The sequence below is a fragment of the Kryptolebias marmoratus genome, linkage group LG2, assembly GCF_001649575.2.
Source record: "Kryptolebias marmoratus isolate JLee-2015 linkage group LG2, ASM164957v2, whole genome shotgun sequence".
NCBI classification, from domain to species: Eukaryota; Metazoa; Chordata; class Actinopteri; order Cyprinodontiformes; family Rivulidae; genus Kryptolebias; species Kryptolebias marmoratus.
In genome coordinates, this window is record NC_051431.1 from 30,926,169 (window position 1) to 30,948,079 (window position 21,911).

Below are 21,911 nucleotides of genomic sequence, written 5' to 3' on the forward strand. Positions count from 1 at the left end.
GCGCCGCACAGAAAGCCGCTGCCGTAAAGCATGTTGCAAACCCACACGTAAAGCAGCGTCATGTCACAAAACGGAGGTTCTTCGCAAAATAGTTATTTTTTCTTCTTATTTATCACTTATATAAACTGAATGTATGCAAAGTGACAACACTAATACATTTGTCGTAGCCTTCGTTATGAAATATTTACATGAATCATTGATACAATTATGATAGAAACGACAGAAACTATAGAGACGATAGAAGAAAATATATCATGATAGACACTTTTCTATCGTCCCCACGATATGTATCGTTATATCGCCCAGCACTAATTAAATGTAATAATTAAAATGTTACAAATATTTATTTTCATATGTTCAGATTTTTATTTAAAAAAATCCTTTTTATTCTACTTCAAAAATCTTTATATTTCTTTTAGTTTTTATTTTTTGATAAAGAGTTTTCACACAGAAGGCTGAAGGATTGTCACTAAAACTTGAGGACACTGTGATTTACCTAATTTTTAAAAAAAAAACCTTCCTTGATGTATTTTGGTGATTGCTAGTGAAATCATTTTTTGCCAGCTCCAGTAAAGTTGTTTTGGTCAACACAAAACTGCCAGGATTTGGGGGTTATTGTTATTTTTCATGTTTTAGTTTGGGTTTATTGTTTCTTGTATTTTGTCTTTACGCTTAGTCTTGTCTTTGTTCAGTTTTTGTTCCTTGTCTTTGTACTCTTGTCATCATTCACTTCTCCTCAGTCAGTCTCTTGTTTTCCTGCCACTCCCATCTCCACCTGCTCCTTGTTAGTTATCACTCACCTGTGCCCACTTCCCCTAATGACTCTCTGTCTTTAAAACCCGGTCATCCCCTTCACTTACTCTCTGGTTCCCCTTGCGGTCTGGTTCCGCTCACGTCCCCCGCTCATGTTAGCTGTGTCTCTGGATTTAGTTTAGTTTGTTTTGTTTGTGCTGCCTCGTCAGCCTTTTGTTTTTGTTTTATTTATAATAAAATATTTTGTTCCTAGAGCCATCAGCATGAGTCTGCTTTTTGGGTCCGAACAACTCTCCACACACTGTGACAAAAACAAATTGGAGAAATATTTTGGTGACGCAAAAGGAAAAAAAAAAAAGCCAAGCAGTACTGAGTATTTATAGTCACGGTCAGACTTCATACCGTCTATAATAAATTTATTTGAAGATTGCCTTTCAACGGCTGTTCCTGCTGTCTTAACATTGCATCAATAGCACCTGAGTTAAGTTGTCCCCCCACCTTTTTCAAATTTATCAAATCTGGTGTCAATGCTATGTTGAAGAAGGGAGGGGGAGGGCAGCTTCACTCAGATCATCATAGCTTGGAATGACATAGCATCATTTATAAAACCAAGATGAAATTTAAAGTACAACAGTGGTGTTTTTAACAGTGCTAATCTGATGTGATAATAAAATCAGTACCAAGTAGAAAAGTGTTTTCAGTGGCAAACACTAACTCAAATGCCTGTAGAACTGTATTTTCTTCTTTAATGTTGCTGGAATGTCTGCAGAAGTTCAAATCATGAAACATGGTATATGTGAGAGAGTTTAGTGGTGTTTGTGTGAGATATAGAGATCATAGTAGTGTTTGTGGGAGGGTTTGGTTGTCTTTATGCGAGGGAATGCTTGTGCTTGTGTGAGAGTATATGTAGGCATGTAAGCGCAATTGTGAGTTTTGTCCCATGGGGCCTCTCATAGATGCAGTGTGTGATCTGACACATTCAGTAGCTCTTTGGCTGAATCACATGACACTAGCCAGCCTTCTTTCCTTATGCATCCCTGTCACCAGTTTAGTAGTTTTGCTTCAATGGAACAGTCAAAGTTAATTCAGTTACAGAGAGGTTATGAGTCGTCAAAGTACTAATGACAATTTGGCCTTAGTCAGAGTTACTCAAGTCCTTATACTGGCCAAGGTTCTGCCTCCAACACATCAAATATAAGGACAGGATATTCACTTGCTGCCTTCTAGATCAGGAAACTCTGTAATAACCTAATCATTATTTTGTACTTCATCTGCCAGTAGTCATAATATTATGGTTGATCTTTATATGTTTGATTCAAGCTTGGTTTTTCTGAGGATTCATGAATCAGTTCAGCTCTGGCTTCTGTAGAAAGAGTGTTAACTTTACAAGGCTGATTGTAAGTCATGCTTTACGCTGTAAACATTTTTCAGTATCTTTTTCCTCATTGCCTCCTGTTTGTTTGCCTGTAACATATGAAACATGATTCTCCAGATTCGGAGTACTTCTCGGTTAATTAAAGGTTTTCAGCAAATAGTTTGAGTAACTTGCTGTAAATCCTTTTTAAAAGCCTGATTGTCTGTACCCTGTAGGGCTGAAAATGTTGAAAGTCTAACCCCAGTGCAGTGTTTACCAGTCAGCTGCACTGTATCAGGTGGATTAGGTTGCCCAATAGTCCACAACTAATGCGGATTTAGAGCAAAAAACAATGGCCTAGAAAAGAGCAGTTATGTGGACAAGGAGGTTTTTTTGATTTTTTAACATTCTCACATGGGAGGTGGTTTCTCAACCTTTAATGTGCCTTTTGTTGTGACATTTTGCAATGAGATTAGGAGTAGTTTTAGTGCACAGTGACTGTTTGTAGTAGGCAAATGAACCCAGTTCCCTAATAACACTGTTGATCTGCGCAGCGCTCAAATCTTTGAGCCACTCAGCTGGTTGATTCTACTCCGCTTGCAAGGATCGTTGCTCCTTTGGCTCCTTTTAAATCACTATTTTTCTTTATTTAGTAAGGAACTTTTGTAGCTTCAGCACTCTGGCATTTAAGCAAACAGCTGTCCTGACCAGACTTATATCTTGAGCCAGAATGGATGAAATCAGTCAGCTGTTCAGCACTGTAGGGCGCGTCCGCAGTGACTCCCTTTCAACCGATGCCACGCAGTCAACAGGGAGCAAACTGGCTCTTCGCCATCGCCTCAGCCAGCTAATGACCTGCGTGGATGACCTAGACCCCACAAACAAGCTGCATGAGAAAATGGTCAAGACCCTGGACAACGCCTTCCTCGTCTGTGCCAAGAAAGCAAACAAGCCGAGGAAGGAAAGCTTCAGGTGGACAATAATGCAACCTCTTGCTGGTCTTTTTACTGAATCTACAGAAGTGTAATGCTACTCTGTTACCTTCTCCGGGTTCAATGATCTGCCTCATCACTGGGCAATAACAGACTCACTTTATACTTTCAGTGAACATATTCCTCTGTTTATGGTTAATCTCCACAGAATATTCACTAATCTACATGTTGGGTCTTTTAGTCGACCAAACTGTAATCTTTTTACAGCAGTGTTGCACTGCTTGTATTGTAACAGCTTTCACACTCAAACATGATGTGTTTATCTTTGGTTTTCGCTGTGAAACAGCCACTCAAAGTAAAGCTTGTAATTATTGTTATGAATTCTAGTATTTGTTTCTGTTTTGGCTTTATGTTCTGGTGCTTTAGTTTCTGGGGTTATTGTTTCTCTTATTTTATTTTGTCATCTGGGTTTTGGTTTAGTTCTCGTTGTCTTTGCTTCTTGTCCTTCCCCACTTATCCTCAGTCAGCTCCTGTTTACTTGTCACACCCATCTCCATCTGCTTCCTTGATTTTCTCTCACCTGTGCCCACTTCCCCTAATTCCCTCCTGCCTTTAAAACCCGGTCACTTTCCCCACTACTCTGCTGGTTTATTGTGTATTGTCTGTTGTTTATCGTCTCTCGCCCCTTGTCTCACGCCTTGCTGTTTGGATTTTGTTCAGTTTAGTTTTTGCTGCCATGCCAGCTTTTTGTTTTCTGTTCTTTAAAATAAACTGCCTTTTTTAGGAAGTATGAGTCTGCGTATTGGGTTCGCCACGCTCAGCCCCAGCCTTGACAATTATTTTTACATCTTAGATCAATGGGTGTGTAAACAAGATGGAGGGGAGGACAGTCATCTCACAGACAGAATAAGATTTTTAGGAATATTTTTAAGAAAAAATCTGCTACAGCTCAGCTGACTGGAGTATCTCTTGTCAGGTTTCTCATGAGTTTTTTTCTGACCTTGGAACAGAGCTTCTGCTAAACATGACCTTCTACTCTCTCATTTAATCTGTGTGTAACCTTTGAACTCAGGGGTGTCAAACTAATTTGTATAAGAGGCCAAAATGAAAACTCTTTTCTTTTCAATATATTTTTGAAAAAATAAACAAAAGTGCCATGTTTTTCAGATTTCTTATATCAAAATATTCCTAAATATGAGATAATTTTTCTCAATATATATATATATATATATATATATATATATATATATATATATATTTGTTGTCAATTAGAACAAACAGAGCTTACTGTGATTTCTTTTATATAAAAGACTTGTTAATTTCTTATGTCTTCCTTCTTAATGACTTTTTTACTGGATTTTAATTGAAACATTTTACCTCTGTTAGCTCACAAGATGATCAGATGGGTTTTATATGGATTGTTGCTCATCCAGTTTGACTTTTGTTTGACAGACTTCACATAGTGACATGGAATGTGGCCTCAGTTGATCCTCCAGAGGATGTGACCTCCCTTCTCCACCTGAACTCACCAAAAACAGCTGACCTCTATATCATTGGGTAAATATGATGTTTTTTTTTATCAGTAATGTCATTATATTTCTGATCATATGACAGAATGACAATTAAAACTGTGTCCAGTCTGCAGGAAGTCTACTCAGGACCTGTAAGATTTATGTCAGACATGATTTTTGATGATCCATGGAGTCACCTGTTTATGTCCACTTTAGCACCGCTGAATTATGTAAAGGTACTGACACACATGCATGTATATTACAGCTGCCAATCCCTTTCAGTTAGTAAAGCAGGACAGATATAAGTATGTGTTTTAAAGGAGTGTGTGTTCATTTTTGTTGTGTACTTTGTATTTCAGGTGTCTTCCATGAGAATGCAGGGTCTGCTACTGCTCTTCTTCTCCAAACTGGAACATGTCCCCTTCATCAGAGACATCCAGGCAAAGTACACTCGTACAGGCATCTTTGGTTATTGGGTGAGCAAAAAACACTTTCATTGCTTATATAAGGTGGACAACTATTTATCTCTGTGTAACAGCAGTGTTTGAAATTATTAATCTTCACATATACCTTTGAGTATCCATTAAATTATTTTATTCGTGTACAAATCTACTGTTGACAACCTCTGTGTTGTGAAGGCTTTATATGCTCCTGTGATGTTTTGGCCCTGTTCCCATGTGGGATTTTTATATAATATTATTAATTAAAAAAAATCTCTCACAGAAAATTAAAGGTACTCATTGCAAATGGTGAAATCAAACATAAAAAAGATTATCCTGAACTATGTCTAAAGGTGCAGTTTGAAAGAGTTTATGCCTGTAGTTTTCAAGATATGTCTGTATGCAATTCTGAAAAGTTAGTCCACACTTAATGTAAACAAAACACTCGGCTGAATCCACAAAAACTACTTGGATGCTTCAGTCACATGATTGACCTACTTTAGGCTGGGCGTAGTCTATTGAGGTAAAAAATATGGAGGAATTGGACAAGTGTATAATCTCAAAAAAGAAGTTTAGGGGGAAATATAAACGTGAATCTGCTGTTGAACATGAAAGAAAGGAGAAATGGTTTGAGGGTTTGAGTAAGACAACCATCAAGAACAAACATCAAGGATCAGGCAGGTTGGTGGAGCACCACAATAACCACACTCGTCATTCAAACACACAGCTTTTGTAAAACTTCTTCTTGACCGGAAAGTTTACAGACTAAGCCTAACCATTCTTTTTATCTGCATACTTTGCTCAACAAATTGAAGAGTGTAAATACATACAAGTACATTAAAATTATTGGACTTCTTAATGGCTCTTCTACAAATGTTACCATTATTCACCTATTTTCAGTTCCCGTAGGTAAACAAAGACATATGGTAGTTGGCAGTCAGTCACACATTTTGCTTACAAATTTTGAAATTTAATGATGCATTAACATCCATATGAGAAAAAATTTGTGCAGATTTTGTTTTTTACTTAATGATTTATTTTGACTCAGCTTCATGACATTTCAATGAATACCTGTAATGTGACAGATAATTTACTGAACATAACCTAAGGGGATTGAAAAGTAATAATGAAAACAAAATTAAAGACCTAGTGTTCCTTCGCCTTGTTACTAGGCAGATAGGGGGCAGTGGAGAGCAATGAATGGGGCTGGGAAGAAAAAGAGTGGGGAGGGGGTTGTTGTTGTGAAAAAGGGGTATGAGAGTGAAGGGAAGCGCATTGTCCGGGGATTGTATTGTTGATCTTGCTAAAGTAGGAATAAAGTTCTGCAAGTGTTCATCTGCCTACTCCTTGCTTTTGCCGCCAGCGGAGCAGAACTGATAGAGCTTGTTACCAGTGAGCCAAAATTTACAAAAGGTAACAGCCTACTGCTTTTCATGGCAGAGTTTTAGGCTAAAATCGTCTTACTGTTTGTTGTGAAATGACAAGAGTTGTAGCCATTTTGGTCAAACCGTGAAAATATCTTTATCCCTAATCTTTATTCAAATTGACTGAATCATTTTTGTGTTGGCTAATTTAATCTATATAACTATGATCTGATTAGCTGTGATGGGCATCTTGAAGTGGATTGACTCCAAAAGTTAATCAGTTATAGAGGCACATCTATGATTACTTTTTGCAAGTTTAATTAAAATTTGTCCAGTAGTTTGTGTCAGTGGCGGCTGGTGGAGTTTTCTCCAGGGGGGGGCTATAAATCCAAAATAGACATATACCGAAGGTTTTGGTATATGTCTATTATGTGTACCTTAGTATATGTTTTGGTCCAAAACATATACTAAGGTATCACACCAGTTTATTTACATGAATTAAAACAACAGAAGCAACATTATAATGTACATATAAATGCATAAGTGATTCCTGAACACCAATACATACAACGACGGAGGTCTCCCAAGGCACAAGCCTGTAGGACACATTTAGCGTTTATAAGACCTGTTTTCTCCCTTATTTTTCAAAACTTTACCGGAGAAAATACGTCAAAGCTTGTTTTATAATGAGAGCACTCACTACGTCATGTATTCTGAACGTACAATATAACGAAGATCTGATGTCTCACTCCGATTAGAATTCAAAACACCAAACATTCTAACAGATTTTAGCATAAATTTTCTTAAACTAATTATTAACTATGAACTTATTTATTACCTTTTGTATGTAACTTAGTCACGTAATGAACTTATTACTGTCTTTGAATAAAAGGCAGCCCACCTGCGGCTCGACTTTTCAATCAGGCAAACTTTATGACAGACGGATATGACGTCAGCCCGTGGCGGGAGTCCCACGCTCCGGCAGCGGGAGGCGGTGAAATGCAAACACAGCTGCATTCAGCAGCTCAGGGCGCAGGAGAGAAGCGCCCTGAACGGTCCCATCTCTTGTACTGAAGAGGAGCTACTGCGCATGTACAACTTATAACGAGAGTCTATGGACAAAGATTTTTGCGCCCCGGGGTGGAAATACGTCACCAATCAGACAACGTCGAAGAACGAAACAACTTTACTTATCATTAACTGTAAAATATTTATCTTACACAACAAAAAATATATATATACATATATTTCAAAATATTTTTATTTGAATATTAAATTTTTATTTAATTTTTTAACGTCTTATTCAAGGTAATGTGAGTGGTGGGCCGGCGCTCTTGCGCCCTCTATTGGCCAGCTGCCACTGGTTTCTGTGATATTTTAGTAACAGACAGATACACAAACACAGAGCCAAGGACAAAAACATCATTGCTCCAACTTCACTTTTTAAGTGATGGGTGGTCAAAACAATGCAGAATGATTCAGTAGGTTCTCTTCCTGTTTGTCTGTCAGGGTAACAAAGGTGGTGTGTCTGTCCGACTGTCTTTCTATGGCCACATGATCTGCTTCCTCAACTGCCACTTGGCCGCTCATATGAACTACGCCACTGAGAGAGTGGATGAGTTCGAATACATTGTGGACACACAGACGTTTGATTGTAAGAAGGCTCCAAGAATACTTGACCACAGGTAAGAAAGTTCACAAGAACGTAGCATGTTGCAACCCCTCTTTTTCTTACCCTCTGCCCTAAATTAATTTTTTCAGCAACTGTTCTGTGTAAAAAAGTCATTCTGCTCTGACTGAATCCTTGGTATCGCCCTGGATAAAGTTGTTTATTGAGAATTCCACACACAGAATATCTAATCTACACTAAGTGTCCTCCATTCTCCCTCACACTTTTTTAAGTTTAAAAAACATTATTATTTTTACAGAAAACAAATCAGTAGCACCTTAGAATAACTATACCTTATTTTGGCTTTTTAAATTAATAATAAATGATTAATTAACCTTGAAACCAACATTAATTAAGGATGATTCATACTTAATATGCTATAAATTAACATATTTATTAACACATTTGTTAATGCTTTACCCATAAAGGCTAATTACTTCCAAAACCCACATACTCAATGTTTATTTATGCTTAATAACTCATGAATTAACTATTCTATATATTGTGTATATGTATGGTCATATAAATGTAATTTCTCACCATGTGTCAGACATGTATTAATGGTTGGATAATGTTTGAACTGACAATATTTACTTACCCTGCAGTGAAATTTAATGTTGAAAAATGTATGTGTTTATTTATCTAATAGGAAATTATTCCATTTTTTGACTACTCCCTTCACAAAATCCTCACCTTAACATGGTGAAGGGTTTTTAATATCCCTGTGATCCTAGGGGCTATGTTGGCCAAGGCATCAGCCCCTGATAGCCTTTCCATAACAAATTGGCCTGTGGGGAGTTTTCAATGTAAGAGTGATTCAAAAACCTTGATGAATACTTGGCTTGGAGTTTTCCAATGACTGGCTGTCCTGGAAGACTCCTAAAACAGCTGACAGGTACATGGTGGCCTGAAGGGCTGCTGCTTCTGTGGCTGTGGATGCAAAAACCCAGGTGTGGGAGGAATTCAGAGAGGCTATGAAGAAGGGCCTTTGTTTGCCCTCGAGGAGGTTCTGGCAAACTGTTTGGCAACTCAGAAAGGGGAAGCAGGCCGTGCCTCAGACTGTGCTTGGTTTGGGTAAGGAACTGCTGACCTGGACTAGGAATGTTGTTGGACAGAAGAAGGAGCACTTTTGATGCTCTCTTTAATCCAGTCACCATGCCCACCATGCTTTTGAGGAGGCGGAGTCTGAAGACTCAGGTGGAATACGAGTTCATTACCATGGTATAGGTTGCCAAGTTAGTTAAAAAGCTTCTTGGTGACAGGGCACCAGGGACGTATGAGATTTGCCCAGAGATTCTGAAGGCTCTGGATTTTGTGGGGCTGTCATGGTTGATATTTTAAAAGGGGAACTGGAGAGTGTGTTCCAACTATCAAGAGATCACACTTCTCAGCCTTTCTGGGAAAGTTTATACCAGGGCGTTGGAAGGGAAGCTTCAACCAATTGTCAAACCTCTGATTCAGGAAGAGCAGTGTGACTTTCATCCTTGTCATGGGAACCGTAGAACCAGATCTTTACCCTTGCAGAGTTGTTAAGGGGGTCATGGGAGTTTGATTTTCCAGTCTACATTTGTTTTGTAGATTTGGAAAAGGCTTATTACTGTGTTTCCTGAGGTATTCTGTGGGGGTGGGGAGGGGGCATTGTACAGGAGTATGTGATGCTGGGGTCACTTTTAGGAGCTATTGCCCCTTTTCCACTGGCTCTAAAGGTCCCGGCTCCACTCTACTCGGCTTGCTTTGTGCACGTTTCCACCTGCATTTTTTTGAGGCGGGTCCCTGCTTTGGAGTAGGGCCAGTGAGCCGGCCCTGCTTTCGTGGGTGACGCAAGCTTAGCTCCTGTTCACTTATTGGTCAGGGGTGTGGTCAGATGCAAGTATAAAGAGCGAAGAAAACAACAATAGACAATTTTGGAACGGTAGCAAAGTAATAGGAATATAAACAACAGCGTTAGCTTATCCTGCAACGTTTATGCCGTCTGTCCCCCAGCTGAAGGCGCTGTAAAGCCTGAAATAACAAGAACTATTTGTAATTTTAAGAGAAGTTCAGCTAAAGAATCATTCATAGATGATGTGTTAACTCCTGTAATATCAGCTAAAAGTTTCAGAGCATTCCTTAAAGCCATCACCACAACCTCGGGTGTCTTTGGATGAAGCGCTGACCCACTGACCATTAGTAGACTTTGGGCCTCAACCTGCCTTCTCTCTGTGGTTGAGCTGAGGTCTTAACAACCTCTCTGGAATCACTCAGAAAGACAGAGTTACAACCAGCCACACAGCCTTGATCCAGTAAGGTGCCCTGAAAGTTTTTCCTCCGGGTGATGGGAAAAGCAGTTTTTGGATTTAGTGATGATAAGGAAGGTCAGACATTGAATTTTCCTTTGTGTTGATTTATTGTTGGTTTGTTGATTTTTACTTTGATTTGTTTTAAATTTTGTAATAAAATTCTAAAAAAGCAAATTTGGGGTTTTTAAAATATAATAGGTATGATGTAAAGTCCCTGTAATAAATAGATTCAGTTTCCAGTTGTTGAGATCTGACAAATATTAAAGGTGAATAAATAAAAGTAATCTAAATATTATTATTTTCCAATAAGATACAGTTCAAGCTGTTATTGATCCATCAATTAGACCTGGTTCCCTTTCTAATGAGAGCCTAAAGAGTAGCAAAGTAAGTACACCCTTTAAAGTTTGCATAGTTTCAAGATGCAAACTTTGATATAACCAATGTTTTTAATAAAGATTTGTCAGAAGGTAAACAAGAAGATGAAACTTGGATACCTCTATTGGACCTGCATGCTAATTTCACATTTGTTTAAAGTAAAAAACACTTTTTTTCTTCATTTTCCTCCATCTTTGTGTCCAGGCTGGTATTCTGGCTTGGAGATCTCAACTTCAGGATACAGGACCATGGCATGCACTTTGTCCGTTCCTGCATCAACAATCAAACCTACAACCTGCTGTGGAGCAATGACCAGGTTGGACCCTTCCAAAGTCTTTCAGCCCCTGTTTGTCCGTCACCAACACACACACATTTTGAATCATATGTATTGTTGTTGTTTTCAGTTGATCATGTTGAGGAAAAAAGAAGAGCTGCTACAGGAGTTTGAAGAAGGACCACTGAACTTCCAGCCCACATACAAGTTTGACTTGAACTCAGATACTTATGATAGCAGGTAACTGTTTGCAAATACAATAACAAGAAACCATCTTGTTAATCAGAATGATGCTTTTAAATCTTGATTTAAAGGAACTTTTTTGTATTTATTTTGCCTTCACATCTTTTTAACTTCACAGGCTCTACAGGACATGGTTTGACTTTAAGTAAGAGTTAAAAAGGATCATTCATACTTCCTTAATATAATTTTTTGTTTGATTCATCTAACACCACCCTAATGGTTGGATATACAATAGCTCGACCTGCTGGTAAACAAAGGATCTTTGTATTTTATGTATATAACCTTATTAGTGCTAACTAACAGACTTACACTGAGCTTTGAGTTTAATGTCAGGACACTATGAGGTGAGAGGAGGTAAGTAGTGTGTTTTGGTTCAATCATTTACCATGAGATAACTCGCTGACACATGGGTCCCTTTATTAAGTTTAAATTATTTGCAGCTTAATACAGAGAAATTATACTGATCACTACAACCCTTAGCACTGTTGCCTCCCAACCTTTCTCTGTGGAGTTTGTATGTTCTCCCTGTTGTCTCCGGTACTCCAGTTTTCTCCCACCTACCTAAAACATGCATGTTAGGTTAACTGGTAACTCTAAACTGTCCCTAGCTGTGAGTGAGAGCGTGAATGGTTGTTTGTCTTGATGTGGCTCTGGGTGTGCCCCGCCTCTTGCACAATGACCGCTGGGGATTGGCACCAGCTCTCCCACGACCCTGAAAGGGAAAAACATTGGGGAAAGAAAATAGATGGCCAGATGGATGTAAAATTACTGGTTTGAGATTAAGGAATGCCCAAGATCAACTTCTCACAAGCATTTTGTATTGACAGTTCAACAAATATTGTGTTGTTTCATCTTAAATTGTTTTACAGTTTACAGATTATCAAAGAATTGCTGTATTGTGACATTGGTAGTGTGTTTGCAGGGCATTTTTTGATCATTCATCACACTATTGCAGTCCAAAAGTTTCCTGTTTTTATGGGCAGTGTTTTTGACAGTGATTTTATTTAGTTTGTAACAGTAACACAAGAAGCAGGATCTGTGCTGCCTTCAGTCTTTTCCTTGAACACCCTCTTGCAGTTGTCAAGCTTGAACAGACAAAACAAAATTATTATCAAAGTGCTGTGAAAATCTTGATGTACATCAGAACTGCAAGTCTAAAGAAAAACATTTGATGAACACATACTTTACATCCTAAGACAGAAGTATAGTAACATTCTGCTTCTATTACCGTTACATTGACACTTTCAATACCACACAGTTTCAAAATTGTAAAGCATATGTTTTATAATTATGCATACCAATATGTGCAGTACATTTGCCTTGCTGGAAAGTTCTCAAGAAGGAGAACAGACAACCACAATCTAATGGTCGGCATTTTAGACTGTCCGTGGACAAAAACACAACACAAGGTTTTGAACCAATCAACGTAAATAACCAATAACAGCATAAATACAAAGGTCTGACAACATACCTCTGAGAAGTAGAACAGACCACCCAAATTGACAAGAACCACTAGTAGGATCTGGCAATTCAATCACAGCACAGGAGCGGAAGGCTAACAAAGCTGTATTGGTTAACGGATATGTCGATGGTGGCACTGGGAGTACTGGATGGCGGGAGGCCCAGTCGAACAACGGGAGGAGGCTTGGCTCGGCGAACACAGCAAGGGCAGAGAAGGGCAGAGAGCGACAAACTTAGCTAGAGGGGCCGGCGAAGAGTCCGGGCCCAATAAACAGGCAGGGGTCGTAGTCCAGGTATCAGTCCTCCAGCAGCAATCTGACAGGGGCAAGGCACGAGGCGGAATCCGGGGGACGTGAACAAGGTCGAGGCACAGGATGTCAGACACGAATCGCTGGAAAACTACTCGCATAATGCTTTCGACAATCTGGCACTGGAGGAGAGGAGAGGGAGAGAATATATAGGACGTGGACCAGGTGTGGGAGAGACAATCTGGATAGGGATACAGGTGACTAGAATGAGTAATGATTAGAGGCATGGCCAGGCATGGCTTGAGGAAGACAGACATGATCATTACACAAATTGATGGAACAAGCATACTGTAGAGAAAATAGAGAAAACAAAATACCTATTGTCATGACAGTAAATGAAATACCGATGTACAATAACCTACAAACAGCACTTACCATCAATGTGAAAAGGCCACAGTTATGGGACAGTCCTTGTCTGGGAACATTCTACATTTGAAATTTGACACATGAGGAGTGTATTTTACAGAGCAGCATGGAATATAGTATTAAAAACTTTGTGGTAAAGGAGCACACAAACCTCAAGGTCATCAGTTGTGAATTGTGTCCATGGTCCAGGACACAGCTTTTGACAAACATCACTAAACATTAATAAAACAGAGAAAAAGGTTTAACACCTTCTCCTTGTTACATAATGTAATTCAAACAACTGGCTTATGAACACACCAGAACTCTGTCGTGCAATATTTTTGGAACTGATACAGCGAAATAAAACCAAAGATGCATGGCTCATCTCCCATATCTGAACTCAGTATGAGAAGAGAACAATACAAAGAAGGTTTCAAGAACACTGAACCCTCTTACAAATCTGCATACAAAGACCTGTAAATAGTTCTGTATGCGTCATCATGAGGCCCGTGCAGTTGCAGTAAGTTGAGGAAGTAGCTTTCTCTCAGCTTTTGCTGGATGACCTAAAAGATTTGTAAAGAGGTTGTAAAACAAAAAAAAAAATAGGATTTGAAGTACAGCCAGAAATATTGACATCATACTGCAGTCACATACTTTAACATATGCTGCAATAACGTCAGATAAGAAAATATATCAAAAGTACACTATACAGTGTTTGACAAACACAAACACAAAAGGAACAGCTTCTGGAAAAAAAAGACTTACACAGATCATCCAGTGCCCTGGCCTCCAAGAGGGAAAGACCAGTACGTCCCTACTGCTTACATCATCCTATACACTCAATGAAAAAAGATTATAGAGTCACTGGAATACATCTTGAAACAATCACAGGTATGTGATACTTACAGGTATGTGTAGAAAAGGACAGGCAGAAATTGGAGGCAGCCATGTGACGACAGCATGACAGCCTGCTGGATAGATGTCAATGTTCTTGAAGGAAAGTGTGATAGTTAGAACAATGTGAGTTCTATGAAAATGTTGATAATTCAAATACAAAATTAAATCACCTTTCAAAGTGCTATCTTCTGTAGCACCAGCAGGCAGGTGCTTATAACATACAACAAGTCATTTTAAACATTTACATGCTTGTTTTATGTAGTTGCAAATACTTAGAACACTTTAGATTTGTTTAAGTAGTGATTACATCTCCCTCAAGTTCCGAAGGCTCAGGTAAGGTTCTAAAAATTCGTCTGTTGAGGAGAATGGAGCCAGCTTGTGCAACAATGTCATCATCTGCCTTCCTCATTGCAGCGGCAAGCTGCAGATTACAAAGCGACATAAAATAAGATAAGTCAGTAAGAGTAACTTTTGCGAAGTCCGTACAACATAAAACTTTAATCAAAGAATTGTAAAACAACTTTCAGGGTAATTTCAGTGTGCTGCTGTAATGTGTTGAATGGCTCCTCTAAGTGCAACACTTTGACCCATAATGTCCTGTAAGGTGCTACAACTACTTATAGACATCCTAAGAATATCTCACCATTTTGAGCTGTACAGTAGTAATTGGCTTTTCCCATCAACTTCTGGACAGTACTGAATTTCTGTTTGAGTCAAAAGAAATTTGGACAGATTCTGTAAAATTTGAAAAAGTAGAAATATCACATTTCAGCAGTTTTTTTTAGGCCTAAGAAAAAAAAATTCACACAGACTGTACATTGGTAAGACATACTTATGATCACCCTTCCATGTACATCATGTTGAAGTTCTGAAGAACTTCTTATAGTATTTTGGATTTTCATAGTCATAGTGTTCAGTTCTTCATTCAAGATGTGCAAGATGTTCCATGTGAGAAATATGTGAGAGGTTGGCCTCATCTTGTTTAAGAAGTAATTATTCCTTTTCATACTGGCAAACAGTTGTTCCACAACTTGACTGTTTACTTTACCGGCCAATTCAGGGACAAGTGAAATTTTTCGCAGCCTGTCACAGACGTCTTTGGTATCGTCCTCATGAAATTTACAGAACATAGTGCTCAGAAGAACTTGTTATGGGGTGACAGTTTTGGTATGCATTGTGATTCCTCTCTTTTAACCAAGGTAAATTCACAGTCAAATTATTGTTCTGTGCTTCCCTCAAGTTGCGTTCAGTTGGCTCTGCTAGTCGCCTTTTGTTTGGTGTAAAAACTACAGGATCTGAACGTCTCAAATTTGCATGGGTTGCCAAACCCCTTGCAAAGTTGTAAAAGTTGTCCATACAGCTGTTTTCTGCTGAGTGAAAGTTGTTGAAAAACAAAGTTGTTGAAAAACAAATCAAAATCCATGCTGTGACAGCTTCACATAAACATATGATGCATGTCATGTCAATAGAGACATCTGTACTGTTTGTGGACAAAGATTATTTAAAACCACTACTAAATTACTGAAAATAAGTCTGTGAAAACCTGCAGAGCATTCCGTAGGAAGAGACATAGATGTAGGCTGAGCAGGACAGAGTTGTTATAGTTGTGTAAGCCATTAATCCAGTCTTGATATCAGTAAAACAGTCCACAACTTGGACATTTCTTACAATACGTGGATACGTCTGAAATTTAAAAATTACAAGTCAGTGTTATTTAAAGTATGCTGCACTCAAAGTTACAATAAGAAGCAGGCCATGAAGCCTGACATGTAATTCTTTTTGGTACAAATGATGCCATAACATAGGAAGATTTCCCTAACAACATCATTATGACAATGGAAGGTTAATAACTTTTAGGATGGCTTTAACATACATGTTACTCGGTAATGATTTAAAATAATGGAATGCAATTCCAACAGCGCATTACTTTTGAGGATTCCAATGAGTAAGACCACTTTTGCCTTTTTGGAGATGAGAAGAGGATCACTGAGAGGAACAGATCCAGGGCAGTATTTACAAAACATCTCCTCAGGTATCAGTGTTGTGAAATGTTTCCTTTTCAAGTCCTTACAACAGTTCTCTGGCAGACGAGCTGGGAGCTTTTTGTTGTGATAAAGATATTTAACCATCCGCTTGAACATAGGACCCTGCAGAGGGTAATGAATATCATCGTTTCCATCAATTGTGTCACCACCTCCTCTGTCTCATTATGGGTTCTGAACATTTGGGGCAGTTTTTGAAAAATGCACCATTTTTCCACCCTCTTATGTCAAACAACCTTTGGAACAAGGGCAGTGCCATGTGTTGGCTTTGGAGTTATCCTGAACTATTACTCTATTCAGTCTACTATAGTATAAGATCTTTGGCTCAAACACAGAGATTTACTGCCTGTAGTCAGGGCCTCCCAGATCCACAAGGACAGCAAGAGGGACTCCTTCTTTATTTGCTACTGCTTGATGTGTAAGGCATTGTTGTTTTTCTGTTGTGATCAAACCGTTTGTCTTCCACCATCTTGGTCAATGTGTCCTCTCTGAGTTCTTCATGTGGACTGTCAAACTGACAGTAGTCAACAGACTTTAAATGAGAACACTGTGTAATCAGAGAGTTACTTCTGTGCAGAAGGGAAACATGGCTGCTGCAAACATTCATGTCACAAACTACTTTATGTGATACACCCCATGTCTTCTTGGAAACATGCACAGGAACAGGAGGCCCACGAAAGGATTTTGCAACTGTTCTGTTTGTTCTATCTAAACACTGCACTTTTAAACAGTGTGTAGCGGTTATGTCTTCAGCATGACTCTGTGTGTGTCTTCTCTCAATTTGCTTTTTCAAGTTTCTTTTATTAACTGTCAAACTACAATGAGGACACTGCACAGAAATTTGCTTTCTAGGGACAACTCCTTGAGTCTTTCTATAACTGTTGTTCTGAATGTTGGCTTTGTGGCTGTCTGCATGCTCCCAGTGTGTGAGATGGGGGTTCTGAGGGACCACATGTTACTGCTGCTGGGAGCCTGATGTTGAAGAACCAGGTGTTGGTACAGCTGGGGGGCTTGGTGTGGAAGGACCAGGTGTTGGTACAGCTGGGGAGCCTGGTGTAGAAGTACCAGGTGTTGGTACAGCTGGGGAGCTTGGTGTGGAAGAACCAGGTGTTGGTACAGCTGGGGAGCTTGGTGTGGAAGAACCAGGTGTTGGTACAGCTGGGGAGCTTGGTGTGGAAGAACCAGGTGTTGCTGCAGCTGGGGAGCTTGGTGTAGAAGAACCAGGTGTTGCTGCCGCTGGGGGGCCTGATGTTGAAAAACCAGGTGTTGGTACAGCTGGGGAGCCTGGTGTAGAAGGACCAGGTTTTGGTATAGCTGGGGGGCTTGGTGTAGAAGAACCAGGTGTTGGTACAGCTGGGGGGCTGACACAGGCCATCAGAGCAATGGAGATCCAAGTGCTTTACTATTTCCTTCTTATTTCTATAAGTCTTTTTGCCTTTCCATCACAACTCAATCCACAGCTGTATACATTGTAGTCTATAAAGAACAAAAGACCAAAAAGTATATTTATTAAAAAACCAATAATTACTCAGCACTGGTAACAGAGAAATGTAAATGTAGCATGGCATACCTCTGTGATTGATTGCTTTGAGCATGTGACTGGTAAGATGTGCTGCTATTTTTGGATATCCAGCTGGTTTTTATAACTCAGGGGACCAATAGGGACACTTAAAGTGGGTTTCATGGCTGGAGACAGGTCGGGAAATTTCATTTCCCTTTTGGTTCTCTGTTATGTGCTGAATTAATTAATTAAAAATAAATAAATACTGGAAGAACATTTGAAAAGAGCACAGAGGATGCTGTGTTAAAAGCTTTGCTTAATGACATGGCAAGAATAAGGACAAATCAACTTGAAATGAATTTTAAATTGACTTTAAAAATTAAGATATTTCTTATAAATTCATAATACATGATATGATTGTAAAGATTTTCTTAGGTAAATCACTTTGAAACTCAAATTACACAGCAACCACAAAATTTTGGCAAATTGCTTTAAATTGAGATTTATTAGAAAATATTTATTATATTTAATATCAACCTTATGTATTAGGCCTAGTCCACATGTAGCTGTATCTTTATAAAACCAAACATCTCCACCAAATCGTTTGAAAAAAATGATACCATCCACATGGGATTGGACTAAAAAAGTGTTTATCCATACAAACCGGCTGAATTTCACCATTGAGTATTGTTTTAAACATGCCAAACCCATAGGGGGCATGTTTATATCATCATCATTTATGCTAGCTGATCCAAAACCGGCGATGTCGATGTTGAATGGCGGCGGCATTGTTCCTCCGTATAGGGAGGGACAGCTGGTGTAAAACCGCTGCCCTCCAAGCTCTCCTTCTCCTTTGCAATTCAACGTATTCAATGTCCAAACAGTCAAAAAGCGTCTGAACCAAGGTTAAAACCAGCCCCTCTTTGATAGCCTTTATTGCATGGTCAAACAATAACAACCGTTGCATATGTGACGTCAGTGCTGCATTACTTGTCGCAGACTATAATGAGCAGACCTTTAAATCTCCGGTCACCAATGTCCACACACAAACACAAAAGAGAATTCCCAAATCTTCACGCTGGCCAGAGTTGTCATTATCAATCATTTGTAGAGCTATTAAACGGAGGTTACATGTGGATGAAAGGCCAAATCGCATAAAATATTATTCGGTTTACCAGATATCCATAGTGTATAGTTTGTCACAGCACGATTTGTCCTGGAAGCATGATTCATACTGTCAGTTCACTTGTACATGCTCTAAAAAATCACTTCTGGAAGGGTATTTTTATTTTTCTCTTTCATTGTAATCTCATAAATAGAATATTATTTAAAAAGAATAACAAAAATACAGACAAAAATAGTTCAATTGCATTTCGCTAGATTGCCTTGATGACTATTTACTGAAAATAAGTTACTCAAATAAATAAAATGTATGTGCTTGTGTACAATAACATACGTGAGGAAAGATGGAGTAACTAATTAGTGTTTCTTATAAACACATGGAATATAGTTTTAAACAGTCAGATAAACAGCGTAAAAAAGTTACAGTCCAATACACAATTAAATTATAACAATTATTACTCATTAAGGGAATTATCAATGAAAATATGTAATTTCATAACAAATAATTTTTTAATTAATATAAATAAATATGTTATGCTGTATAGATCAACATTTTAGTAATAATCCGGAACTATTTCTTTTAGTGCATGTACAAATTAGCTAACAGTACGGATCGACTTTTAATTTGAAACTTCGCACAAATCCCAATTCCGAGATCACCACACAAACAATCACTATAAATACATGGCAGATTTTTTAATTTTATTTTAAAGTTCAGTTATTTAAAAAAATAGGTGATTAAGTAATGAGCCATCAGCAGTGATATTGGACAAATACATGTAGATTTGTTATGCAAAAAAAACTCTCTAAACATCAGTGCCTTTTGATGGTGATATGCTAGTAATGTACCTCAACAGGATTGTGTATATACATATATATATATAAACTTGATGAATGAAAATTTGGTTACCTTCATTTTGATTTCCTCTAGGCAAATTTGTGGTTAGGAGGAAGAAAAAATAGGGAAAAACCGAGCAAATACAGCTAGCCAACCAGTGTTTGCTCTTTTGAAACACCCACTTTCAGTCTGCAGAGAAACCCTTCTCGGTGAGGGGCTGGGACGGCCTGGGGTTGCTAGGTAACGGGGATTGTGATGCAACAATCCCAAGGTTTTTTAAACAGGTCGTTTTGCAGACACCAGAAAACATTTACTTATTGTCAAAAAACGGCTGGCTGTTTTTTTTTTCTTTTTTTGCGCTTGGACTCTTTCTAAAAGCAGTAGATACCCAAATAGAAGTACAAAAACATGCAAAAAGTGAATTTTGCATAATAGGTCCCTTTTCAGGCTTGCAGCTGGAATATGTGGGGATGGCACATGATTGTGGAGAAGAATTGCTGCAGCATGCATGATAAAAGCAAAAACACTTTAGGACTCTTTAAAACAAAGAGAAACTTGAACAACTTGAAGTTTCATTGAAAAAAGTTAACATGATTAAGAATGTGCACTCAAATTAAAGGCCTACGGTTCCTTAAAGGAAAGGCAGCAGGCATATCGCCTGCTGCCTTTCATTCCAAAGTTTTAGACTAAGATCATCTTATGCTGAGAAATGATGGGGTTATTGCTGTTCTGGTCTAACCCTAAGGAAGTGAAGAGTGATCTCTTGCAGTATTATGGGATGTCACAGTCTAATCTGTATTGAAAAGTGGCAAACAGAAAACCACTCTGAAGAAAACTTGGATTAAATCTTGACTAGAGAAGAACCCGGGGAACAGTTGTATCTCTCTGTCTGTCCCGTCTCACCTGCTGAAGCTTGGACCTCCTTCAGAGAGCTCACAGGTGTCTTAGTGGTCTCGCTCACTATTCTCTTTCCTGCTTGGTCACTCAGTTTGTGAGGATGGCCTGTTCTTAGTAGATTTTCACATGTCTCATATTCCTTCTATCTCTTGATGATGGCTTTAACAGAACTCCTGCCATTTAAATTCTTCAGAGCTTCACAAGATGTTTTATAACAGACACACACATACAAGTAAAAGATTATCATTCTCCTTTGCCTTTGGTGATTAGAAGCTTTAACACAATGAGTTTGAATTTAACTGCTTTTAAACAAAATAATAAAAGTTAAATTGTTATAATTAGTGCTGCCTAGACAATGACTATAAATTGTTTCTTCCTTTTTTTATTTTGTTGATACTTATTCCCATATCTCACATGCAAGAGAGTTACTGTCTCAACATTTTTGTAAATTCAACTGAAGGTGGCTCCTCTGCTCTCTCATGTTCAGCAGTAAGAAGCGGAAACCCGCCTGGACCGACAGGATTTTGTGGCATGTACGACCCAAAGCTCTACCTTCAGACGAGCAAGAGGAGAACTCTTTTGGACTAAATCAAAAGACGATCAAACAGCAGGATGAGGATGATGAGTACCCTCTGAAAGTCAGACAGGACTTGTACACCAGCAACATGGAGTGCAGCATCAGTGACCACAAACCCGTCATCGGCATCTTCACACTCAAGGTGAGAAACAACATCACTGTGTGCATACATGATCACAAACAAAAAACCTAGCACAGGAGGGTGGTGGGGGGTATTAACAAAAAACAAAGGATGGAGGGGAAGAAACAAAAAGCAAACATAAAACAGTAACAAAAAAACGACCAGGCAAAAGGGCCAGGGGAACAAAACAAAACAAGAACAAAGAAATCAAAGGTCAGGGCAGCAGCCCCGGGAACCGTCCACGGCATGGCAGGAGTTCCAGTGGACGGCCTGGGGACCAAGCAGGCGTGAGCGTCGTCTGGGACCCTCCGAGAGGCACAAGAGCAAGAGCTGAGCAGGCAGCGTCGAGCAGACTCGCCAGTGAAGCAGAGGCTGCGGTGTCAGGCAGACTTAAAAGCATTCACAAAATTAATGCGTTAATGTTTCCCCAATTTTTAAAGAATTTTTTCATGAACTAGTCTTCCATCAGCTGCAGCTCAGTGAGATACCACCTTTAAGTGAAGATAGAAACAACTATGGATATAGTAATACAGAGAATGCAAAGTTTTTTAATTGTATGTATTTTAATATATACATATGTAATTCTTATAAAAAGTATAGACTAAAGT

General features: G+C 38.8%; 1 protein-coding gene across 8 annotated transcripts in view; it reads left to right on the forward strand.

Annotated features, from left to right (window-relative positions):
* Positions 1-21,911, forward strand: part of inpp5ka (inositol polyphosphate-5-phosphatase Ka) — a 30,452-nt gene that overhangs the window by 2,249 nt on the left and 6,292 nt on the right. For 3 of the 8 annotated variants that reach the window (XM_017434162.3, XM_017434163.3, XM_017434164.3), the window contains exons 3-10: positions 4,492-4,596; positions 4,678-4,786; positions 4,910-5,026; positions 7,864-8,039; positions 10,882-10,993; positions 11,082-11,191; positions 11,313-11,339; positions 21,093-21,324. In XM_017434162.3, coding sequence (XP_017289651.1) covers positions 4,492-4,596; positions 4,678-4,786; positions 4,910-5,026; positions 7,864-8,039; positions 10,882-10,993; positions 11,082-11,191; positions 11,313-11,339; positions 21,093-21,324 — 988 coding nt within the window. Of the gene's footprint in view, positions 1-2,680; positions 3,080-4,491; positions 4,597-4,677; positions 4,787-4,909; positions 5,027-7,863; positions 8,040-10,881; positions 10,994-11,081; positions 11,192-11,312; positions 11,340-21,092; positions 21,325-21,911 lie in introns of those variants that run through there. The other 5 variants (XM_017434165.3, XM_025010081.2, XM_017434160.3 and 2 more) reach the window with 5 other exon arrangements.